This window comes from Bemisia tabaci, chromosome 3 (assembly GCF_918797505.1).
Source record: "Bemisia tabaci chromosome 3, PGI_BMITA_v3".
NCBI lineage: Eukaryota > Metazoa > Arthropoda > Insecta > Hemiptera > Aleyrodidae > Bemisia > Bemisia tabaci.
The window spans coordinates 23,910,363-23,921,881 of NC_092795.1; the positions used below are offsets into that span (position 1 = coordinate 23,910,363).

General features: G+C 39.1%; 1 protein-coding gene and 1 pseudogene across 2 annotated transcripts in view; one reads left to right on the forward strand and one right to left on the reverse strand.

The window, feature by feature from the left end:
- Positions 1-5,098, forward strand: part of LOC109031015 (neuroligin-4, X-linked) — a 649,145-nt gene extending 644,047 nt beyond the window's left edge. For both annotated transcript variants that reach the window (XM_072298040.1, XM_072298041.1), the window contains one exon: positions 118-5,098. In XM_072298040.1, the coding sequence (XP_072154141.1) occupies positions 118-521 (404 nt within the window). In that variant the 3' untranslated portion in view covers positions 522-5,098. The remainder of the gene's footprint in view (positions 1-117) is intronic.
- Positions 5,099-9,299: 4,201 nt separating this feature from the next.
- On the reverse strand, positions 9,300-11,519 carry LOC109031149 (actin-like protein 6B pseudogene; annotated as a pseudogene).

Below are 11,519 nucleotides of genomic sequence, written 5' to 3' on the forward strand. Positions count from 1 at the left end.
GACTGGACTAAGAAGGATCCAATGATGAATTATATCTTCCCCTCATTTGGAATGGTCAAAGATTTTTTAGGATCCCTATTCTCTTTAATGATCTGCATGGTAATTATATGTTTATAGGACCACCGGAGCACTCGAAGAACTGGTCGACGGAGCCGAACAACTACACCCGGGTGGACGTGGAGTCGAGTCTGTACCAACAAGGCTACGTCTACCAACCGGGGAGGCAGTTCGGGTTCAACACGCTGCCGACCAAGGCGCAGCTCGCCAAGCAGTTGATGCCCAACGATCTGACCTCGACGCTGCCCTGCCCGAGTCAGATCCACCACTCGGCGTCGTCGACGTTCCTGCACAACCCGGGGGCGCCGGGGCCCCCCAACGGCTCGGTGGCCATGCATCTGCCGGTGCCCAAGCCCCCCCAGGCCCCCCGGAGCAAGTCCCCGCCCGAGACGACCCCCCTCATCCAGCAGCCGACCCCCATTCTCAAAGTGCCTACCGCCGCCATGAGTGAGATGCGAGTTTGAGGCTCGGTCCTGCCCGTCGGGGGAGGGGAGGGTAGTCAACGCGTCAGCTTTCTCTCTCTCTCTCGCACTGAACTTTGAAGTGTAAAGATGAGCTGGTCGAATTTAACGCAGATCAGCCTAACTACGTTTCACGCTGCCTCATCTCCGTTTTCGTCTTCTCTCTAAGGTGCAAATCAAAACTAAAATACGAAACGGCTTTAAACCATCCATCCGGCTCGTTGAGAAAATGTAGTGGTTGTGATACCTCTGCCATGGTAAGGAAAAACCATAGAGTACATAGAGTCGTAATGTAAATGGGAGAGCTGGCGCCATGTTCTGCTCGACGAGTTCCGAGCCCGGTGTGCGCCGAGTTCGGGTCACTTTTTCGATACATGTTCGATCCAAAATGACGGTGTGGAATACGTGGCGATTCCCATCTTCTATGTTTACATTGGATGGCCGGGTACCCGTGTATCGCAAACAATCGATTATGTATCGAAAAAGTGACCCGGCGTCACTCAGGAGTCTCGGAATTCGGGACCTGGAAAATGCTTGAAAGTAGCGCCAGCTCACCCACTTACATTACGACTCTATGTACTCTATGGGAAAAACGCCGCGTGAAAATTTGGATATTTGGCCTCTCTTTCGATAAAACGTTTATTTTTGAAAAAAGTTATCAACGTCTCTCTTCGAAATTTTCTTCAGATTACAATGCGGATAAAATTGTGTGGAAAATTGGAGGAAATAATTCAAAAGTCTCCCTGAAAATGTGTGTTTTATCAAACGAAAATTGGCAACGTCCGATTGCCGATACGGCGTTTCTCCTCGGCTTGGCAGAACTAAAGTAGTGGTGTTCTATTAACTCGTAAGATATCTTGGCCACAACCAATGATAGAGGTGATTTTTACGATTGAGTAATAGTGCTTTTATTGGGCATGGTTATCATGAATTAAGAGGTCGCACATGGGACACCGAGACTTTAATATAGGCTTCGCCCGATTACATTTCGTGGATTGGAGTGAGGCAGAATCTCTCCAAAAATATCGACTCTGGGAATAAGTCCCTCTCTGAAATTCGACCTTCAAAATGTGACATTTCTTCACTCAATCCAAAATACGATTCAGACATTTCAGAGGACATTGCGGTACCTTCACTTGCAAATCAGCTCATTTCAGTCGAGGGAAAGTTGGCGCCATGACTACTTTTACAGCTCTGTAACCTGACAGAATAATTAGGAGTTGAAAATTTTTACTATAGTTTTTTGTTCTTTTTTCTTTTCATAAATTGTCGCTCACTCTTAGGATTCATAAAATTTCGAATGGTAACCTCACCTGTGTTTTTGGACCTCTGCCAATATTTAGCATAATTTGACTGCAAAAACATGTAATTCTACAAGATTCTCGGTGAAGATTGAAGTCTTTCTCACTTTCTTCGCACACTTAGGAAAATGATTTTTTAAACGAATATTTCACGGCAACAAAGTTCGGCCCCATCGTACATTTCCAAACGCTTGATCGTTTAACCACTTTAGTGTTACTCATTTAGTTTTATCTAATGAGATTTTTTTAAATTTAGCGCGTGAATATCTGTCATTACGTCGCTAGAGTGGAACTTTTGTTTCAGTCGAGTAATACAATTTGTTCATTCTTTTGAAAAATTGAATTAACTTATGAACAAATAAACGAATCTTTCGTAGCACATCATATCGTCCAAAAATGTTTGCTGAGGTATACCAGATGAAGCTCCTCGCGATCGCGATGAGCATTGTCGATTCTCGCAAGTTGACGGCACAGTTTTTCTCCTGCTATTAAATTCAATAATAAACAATCGATTCTAGGTTAAGTAGCCTCCTTCGATATGTATCGATTTTTTTACATGCCTTTAAATGGGCGAAGTCGAGTGTTGCCAACTCGTGAGAATCGCTACTTGCGATGAGCCTGTAAATATTTCAGTGAAACTCAAATCCAACCATGTTTTGTAAATACTGTTTCTATGTTCTTACGGCACTTACTTAAGTTACTTCGAATCAGCGTTGTTTGACAGTATACGATGACGTCACAAAACTTCTCCCTTTCTTCATTCACCTGAGTACACCGTATGGGAGGAGCATGGTGTATCTACCAAGGATTTAAGGAGAGACGCAGTGACGCAAGAACGTACCTTATTCTAAACTGTAGTTCTATCGTGAATCAGAATAAGTTTTGACCTAGGCTTCAAATGATATTACTATTTGTTCTCTTTGTCAAAAGAGGCCGTCTCAAATAGTGGCGAGGCGTGAATGGTCGATTTTAGATATTTTCCTATTTGAAGCTATGGTAAAGAATCGATTATTAAGGTGTTTGTTCCGAGCACCCTGTTTATCGATCCTTTTCTATAGGAATCAATGGCAGATAAATCGATACAGTGCAAAGCACGCCACGCCATTGGCCTCAAAGCGCCAAGAAATTCGCACTTTGCTTTTCCACGAAGAAAACTGCACTAAGTAAGAAAAAACCGGATAGTTGCGGATCATCAATTGATTAATTTTTAAAACTGACTAACTAAAACGCGAAAGGCAATATTCTCTTCGATTTGATTTTTTTGAGTAAATGGAAAGGAGTCCCTCTTCTCGCTTTACTTGATAAAAATTGATTTTACAAAGGAGAATGGAGCGAAAGTATTAACATTGAGTCAGGTCTTTACGTGATACTTAACTGAATTGTTGCATAGCATAGTCTGAATACGCTGTTTCATTACCTCAGGAGAAAAAAAAGACAAAAAAAACATGTTTTCTTTATTTTCTTTTGACCTCCGTGGTGCATGCGTAGGAACATAACTTCCCGCTGGTTAAGAAAAGACCGTATTTCCCATTTTGGAGTTCGCCTTACTGAAAATTCAGTATGAGGATGAGACAGATTTTATGAATTAAAACTGTAGTATTTCGCCCAAAAACGTGTCAGATTCCAGAAAATAATAATCTAAAAACATGAACCGAAGAATAGAGCCCCCTTGAGACTGCAACAATTGAAGCAGGCGGCGAATCTCCTTCCTTTCCCAAGTTATGCAACCGGACCTACAAGAACCGGGCCTAATGAAAGGAAATGATGGCAGCAGTGAACTCGGTTTCATCCTGAGAAATTCGCATCCATAACGACGAGTTACTTTCTTCATTGCATTGTAACACTTTCGTCACTAAAAATATGTGTCCGCTTACAATTCTTTCACATTTTTGGTTTTCACCAGTTAACAAGATTTTCACGCAGATACTCAGTTTGAGAAAGATTGGTTTTGGGAAAGGTTGCGTGTCTCAACCATTATACATACGTAGGTATGAAAAGTTTGTACCACGGAGGTCGCAGAGTTTTGTACCATTGTTAAAATGAAAAGTACACCTCGAAAGATGAACTGTTCGAAGTACCGTTGCTCCGCATGGTTTCCTTGCTCTTTCTACGAACGATACTTGTAAATACATCATCGAGAACAGAAAATTGGTACGTCAATTTACGTATTATTTTGTTGACTTATTTTTTGTTACTACTTATTTTTCGTTGTTTTTCTGTTAAGTTTTGGTTTGTTATTTATTTTTATACTCTTCTATCTGAATGACACTGAGCATTCCCTTGGGTCGCAATTAGTACTAGCGGTAACGTAGCAAGCAAAAGGATGATGATGTATCATACGATCAGTAAAGTTCAACAATAGGCAGTCGATTCCTCATTCTCTAAGCAACCTATGAAGGAGGCAAATTACTCCGTCTTTCCTGTTATTTCCCTGTACTACGAAATCTAATCATGTCTAATTAAAAGCCCGATCACACATAATCTGGCTAAGGTTTGAATAATTCCAACTGAACTGTTCGATTTTTTCTGAACTGTAACGAAAAATTAAGAACTTAAGGAGACAGTTAATCTCTTACGCGACTGTTCCCAGACCTTTAGTCGGCTGCGCAACTACGCACGCATACCTATTGCCTCAGAACTTGAATAATTGTGAGTTTGACTTCGCCGTTCTTTAAAATTCTACCGAATTCCTCAAAACGACCGGATTATGATATACCTATTTTTTTTGACCTCTCGATATCGGATGATATGATCTCTATAATTGGTTGCTTTTCCACCCGCTATCTAACCTCTAGAGAATTAAGGTTCAGTTAAAGATCTCTTTCCTGATCTTCCCTCTCTGTTAATACCTCCCTCTGTAAACATATGGAGCCGAATACTTTGGTGGATAGCAAGGAATCATGTAGGTATACCTATTTTCTGAGAAGATATTAAGGAGGAAGACGATGCAAGAAAGGCACTTTCACTTTTGTTGTGAGAAGGAATTACGAGGGAGTATAATGTTTGCTGATCAGATCGAACACTGAGCTCTTGTGTTCAAAATCAAGTTTATTTTTGTCATTAGAGAGCAACCAAGGGAATCCTCTTTGAGGGTTAATAGGGTTTGACACTCGGTTTTCCAAAAATTATTTGGACCTTTTATTTATTTTTATCATGAATTTTACGTTTTACCGATACCATGATTTGTTAAACTGATTCCTGTCACTTGTTTAACGTGTGTCTTTTAAATTTTGTACCTATTATTTGTAATTGATGTAAATAAATAATAATTATGATCAATTGAAATGAGTACTTATAAATTCTCTGCCTCTTCCTTATCCACATCAATCATAACTTTGGAATAGAGATGTTGCACGTGTGAAGAATTTGGATTTGACTGTTGATTCTTATGTAAAAGTTCGCGAGAAACACAATAATGGTCAAGCTACTGGTTTTCTCTCAAATCAACTCGCAAGCTCAAAAAAAGCTCTCAAGTTGAGGCCAAAATGGAGGGGATATTCCACCCTACCCTGAGAGTCCACGGTGCGGTGGCGTTTGCGAACGTGGCGTTTGCGGATTCTAAGAATCGGGTGGCGTTTGCGGATTCTCATATTTTGACGGTGGCGATTGCGGACATGCGGAACAGGGCCGGTGGACTTTGCGGACCGGAGAATTTCGGCGGTGGCGATTGCGGACGGAGGGGTAGGCACCTACATATGCTGCCCCCCCCCCCCACCCCTGCGCTGTATATTAAAGACAAAAATTACCGGAGAGGCTCTGGATTCCTTGCCGTGGATGTAGAATGAAAACAATATTAGTATTAAACATTAGTATTATATTAGTATAAAAACATATGAGCTGTGAACATACAGTAAATTTTTAAAAACAGGCACATCAGAAATCAAGAAACTGAAAAATCGTCAGTTTCAGTTCATTTTTAGGATGAAAAACATGTTGTAAATTCTAGTCCAAAATTACTGAAAGTCAAAAAATTACAACGAAAAATGGAAACATATCTTAATTTTTTGACTTTCAGTAACTTTGGACTAGAATTTACAACATGTTTTTCATCCTAAAAATGAACTGAAACTGACGATTTTTCAGTTTCTTGATTTCTGATGTGCCTGTTTTTAAAAATTTACTGTATGTTCACAGCTCATATGTTTTTATACTAATATAATACTAATGTTTAATACTAATATTGTTTTCATTCTACATCCACGGCAAGGAATCCAGAGCCTCTCCGGTAATTTTTGTCTTTAATATACAGCGCAGGGGTGGGGGGCAGCATATGTAGGTGCCTACTCCTCCGTCCGCAATCGCCACCGCCGAAATTCTCCGGTCCGCAAAGTCCACCGGCCCTGTTCCGCATGTCCGCAATCGCCACCGTCAAAATATGAGAATCCGCAAACGCCACCCGATTCTTAGAATCCGCAAACGCCACGTCCGCAAACGCCACCGCACCAGAGTCCACGGGGAATACTTTACGCATTGCGTTTTTACGACAGTGCGCGCTTTGCTCGTTGAAAATCCGTAATATCTCGGTGCCGGACCCAGGGTGGCGAAATTTTATGAAGAATAAAATCATGAAATTTCACGTGAAATGTTTCATGAAATTTCAGAAATTTATGAAAAACATTGAAAAATACCGGTTCCTTTTCAAGTTTCACAGAATGTAAAAATTGTGACTTTCTTCTATTTTTTGTGTGTTTGAGTAAGGGTTGCATACTCTAGCCCCTGAAAAATATGAAATATTTCACAGTTTCTTGAAATATTTCGCTGAAATTTCCGATCTTTCATTTCTTTCTTACGTTTCATGCCACCCTGACCGGACCTATACCGTGATCTACACCATGTCCGACCAGTGTGCAACCCGAGCCTGCAATCCTAGGATCGAGGGGTTGTAGAGATTTTGCACCCTTGAATGGTATCTTAGTGTATTGAGTCTAAGCTCGTCCGTCTTTTTCTGATCGACTCTCGTTGAAACGAGAACCTCTCTATGGGCGAGGAAATTAGCCGGTCCCTTGAGTTTTCTTTATAGATAGAGATTACTGTATTATAATTTTCTTCCCCTTTGTACAAAAAAAAATAGGTAGGTACGTACCTATCCTGAATAATCTATGCTTTCCGTGACCAAACTACACAGCATTTCCTGCTAATGGGTGATTTTCAGAAACAAGAAATCCGTGATAATTAACTAGAAAAAAACTTCTCCGATTACTTAAGGGTTGTTTTAAGGCACGCAACTGCAAATAGAGAAACTCTGAAAAGTCCACAATTTTTTGGAAACGTAAATGTTAAGTGAAAACAGAATGATTCCACGCAGAAATTTCCCTAGTAGCAATGGCTCTTGAAAAAAATTCAACAAAAAGTTGTCAAAAAAATGTAAAAAACTTGTAAATTTTAAGAATTCGTAAGTATTAAATACCTAAATGTTGGCGGGAAACGCCGAGGAGCGGGCGTTGTGCGTAAGGCGCGCCGGCTAAAATGAAGGAGCCAGAACGAGATACGCATTTCTGCATTTAAGCCCGAGATACGCGAAAACATTTTTATGGTTTTAGATGACTTCCCGATTTTTTTCGATTACAATATTTTGCTGGGAGATAGACATCTCCATCAACATGTTTATGCAGCTGACTCAAAACTGTCAAAAATTGAGTTACGCACTTTTGCACTTTCGCCATCGATAGGTAGGTAGAAAATTTAGGACTTAGATAGGTATGCATGGTAACATACCCTGGTAACAATTGGCAGTAGAATCTGTGTTCCAAAATACCATAGACCTACAGCCAGCTGTAAGATTTCCAATAGCTTTTATAGCCGGCTACACAATTTCTTGTAGCCTTTTATAGCCGATGGCGATTGAGCAACAGCCTGACGATAAAGTGTATGCTAAACGTTACTAAATTACGAATGCTAGGACTTAGTGAGTTTTTGGACTACTGCTCTCTTTTTGGGCCGTAGTATCTTGATTTATTTTGCGAAGAAAGCTCCATACTTTTGATGGATGTCTGCCATTCCTAATATATTAGAGCGCCTTCAGTTTCGTATGATACTGTGCAATACCTCTGGTGTGAAATAGTTGCTTCAAGCGCCGTGGGTGGCACGCTGCGGCGCGGCAGGCGGGCAGCCAGCTCGAAACGCGCATTGGCGCCTACAAACCTAACAGGGATACTTCACGCGTTGCGCAATGCGTGAAGTATCCCTGTTAGGTTTGTCGCCGCTCCGCTTTGTGTTAGGCTTTAATATTTAATCTGGCGGAGTCAGCGCTATTCAACTCATGATTTTGAAATGTTTGCACATCCTGTATGGATTATTCTCATTTTAATTGCGGGGAAAAAAAGTATGTATTAAAGGAAAATATAATGTGTGTTTTGTAAATATTAAGGTGGTTCCGTATCAAACTTAATGATTTCCAAAGCACACGAATTTCTACACAATTAGCCTTTTATAAATGGCGAAAAAGCAACAGCCAGGCGATAAAGTTTAAAGCCCGGCGAGGAACTATAGCCCAGCTGCATACTTTTTTATCGCTTCGTACCTATAGTCCGGCCGTAAGATTTTCTCCGCATTCTACAGCCAGCTATATGATTTTCTGTAGCCTCCTTTAGCCGGCTATAAGAATTCCTATGGTATTTTGAAACGCAACTCGTATCGCCAATTTTAACCAGGGATGAGTTATGGTATTTGGCCAAAACCTTTCACAGCAAGTAACTTGGAATCATTTTTTTCATCATCATTAATTTTTGGGTTTGTATTTTTCGATGATTCGTTTAAAAAACGATTTTCTGAAATTTTTTTGTTTAGCTCCGAGTTTGAATCTAAAAAAGTACACTCAACTTTTTAGTATGATACATTTGTCTGCAGCGAACGATACATAATCAAACATTATGTTGAGCTAAAATACAATTTAATGTTCGCAATAACATACCTAATTTCATGTCTTGGTTTCTTAAAAATTATTTTTGGTTTTTTTTTATTATTCGCTTCAATTTCTAATATTTTTTTCTATCATAGAATTTTTTGTTTTTTGTCAGCACTATGGAGGACAGTACATACCTACATCATTCCAAAAGGAGAAGAAGACTTCATGGTTGTCATATTGTCACCCAGATGTTTTGATAAATAATGATCTAAGTAATTAAATTTAAAGAAGAAATAAAAGGAGTGAAGATATATGGGAAAAAGATAGCTGAAAAAATAAATTCTGGAGAGGCGCTTTTATATGTTATCGTAGAAAAATAAAATTTGAAATTTGTCTGGATGATATTATTTTGTTTAATTTTTCTCACTAAGAGAAAATATTCCCTTTGATGACAATCTGCATGAGATTCTTCTTCATCATATGTAACCTTTGTGAGGTCCTACAACTACTCCTGTAGATACCTACTCAATACTGGTTGGAGGCTGACTTCAGTTTGACAACTTTTCTTACTTGGCTTTGAAAAGCTTTTAAATCAGCTGGTGTTGGACATGCAAGGAATTCAAAAGGCAAAATCAATTTTTTTCACGAATATTTTCCAATTTTTATTACTAAAAATCGTTCTTCATCAAACAGTGTTGAAATAAAAAAATTAAAGGTTTGCATTTACAGAAAAATATCGGTGTTGAAGTAAACCGAAAAGTATTATAGGTAACCAGTCTGATCGTCAATTCAAGTGTTCAAGTTATGACTGGATATGAAAAAATTACAAGTACACACTTACAGAAAAATCGCAGTTTTTGAGTAAACTGAAAAATATTACAGGGAAACAGTAGGTATGATAGTCAACTTCAGTGACGAAATTAAATGCTTTCTTATGGAAGGAATCATTTCAAGTTTTTACAGGAAAATTACCTCAGCTCAAAGAAGATAAGATGGGCACAGCAAAATGCAATGCAAGTCAAAAAATGAAATGGGTTGAAAGCAGTAAAAAGGTATGTGTAACTGCTGCTCAGCAAGCAGTATGCAAGGTATATAAGAATAGGCAAAAAAAAAACATAAAAACAAAAACAAACAAAAAAAAAAAAACACAATTTTTTCACCATTGAAAGTGGTTTTCCACTCTTCAATAATTAAGTTCCATGAAAATGGCACAAAGTAGGTATTTTCATTGGTCTATAGATATTTTTGCCTAAAATCACCCTAAGTTTAGTTTAATTTTTTTCTAAAATTTCAGCAGCAGACAACTTTGTCTTTCTTCAACTTTGTTTGATAGAAAAAGAATGTTGCCAACAAGCGCTTGAAACTTACAATGCACCTTTTATTCATGGTTCATTTACTATAGCTTGCTTACTGCTGTGTGCAGAAGACTTATTTACTTATTTTGCTCAAAATGGAGCTCTTGCATGGTGCATTAATTTGGGACTTAAGAACTTTTTCTAAAGTAAAATTTTGCAAGAAGGACGCTGGTTCTCTGGAAAAAACTCCCAAGCTCAAGAAAAGTTGAGGCTGTAATGAGTAGTCTACTGTAATGATTGTCTACTTCATGGTGATAGTCCACCTCTGTATCCAGTCAAAGTCAAACTCTCACACATAGACTTGGAGCAAATATGATAAGAGTGTTGCCACTTTGTTTGAGGCCTCGAAGGCTGGGACCCTGCAAACCCTGCTAAACAATTCACTCCCAATCTATGCATGGAGATTTGAAATAGATATAGAGGTGGACCACCATAGTGTTGGCGATCCTCTGCTTTATGGCTTCAATTTTGAGAGGTTTTTTCGAGCTTGGCAGTTTGTTTCAAAAAAATTGGTGGCACCACAATGCTTCCAGCAAAATTTGACATGAAAAAAAAGTACTCTAATTGCTGATCTCTATGGCGTGCAAGAGTTCTGTTATTTTGCTCAAAACTTTGCTTACTTTTAATACCTACCTGTAAGTATATCACATCTTTTGATGATTTAAATGTTTGGGATTTTCATCATAACCATTAAAAAACAATTTAAAAGAATGAGAGTTCATCTAGACAGACTCTTCTGATGAGAAAAAATAAGTTATTATTTTCTTTATGAATATGAATAGACATCAACTTACATTTAGCGTTAATTTGGCTTTTGTCACTTTACTCAGATTCTCAAATTTATGGACATTTCCTGTCAATCTGACTTTTTCCTCCTTCTTCATACTCCTGACTGCTAATCCACATTTGTTGGAAGGTACCAATAGATGCTAGAATAGAGCCTCCAATCCAAGCTCCAAACCGTCGCTCTGCTGATCCATTTGCAGATATCAATTTTAAACGCATGCTCGCTGGAATGCGTAGAGAGAGATCTCTGTTCAAACGTTCAGGAAAACCTTGAATGAAAGAGTTCCCACCTGTGATCACAACACTACTGTACAAAGCTGGTCGAATGTCCACATCACACATCCCAACACTGGTTGTCACTAAATGCCCAGCACCAAGCATTGTATTGCCCATCAGAGCCATGCTAGGATCAAAGAGAACTTCAGGGATTTTGAATCGTTCGCAACCAAAATCTTGATGGTAACCATTAGGAAACTCATAGTGGTATGATGGTAGCAATGATACACCTTTCTCATCATAGGGGTTTTCTGAAATTTGCAGAACACTCTGCTGAAAGTCTTGGATCACCTTCTTCACCATATAGTCATGCCATGAGGTAGTTACTTCTGGGACATTTCGTTTTCTGGTCCATTTAGGTTTCTCTTTTTCTTTGACTTGCTCTTTACTCCCAATTAAGTAGGAGGGGATGACTTCAATGTCTTGACTCTGAAAAAGT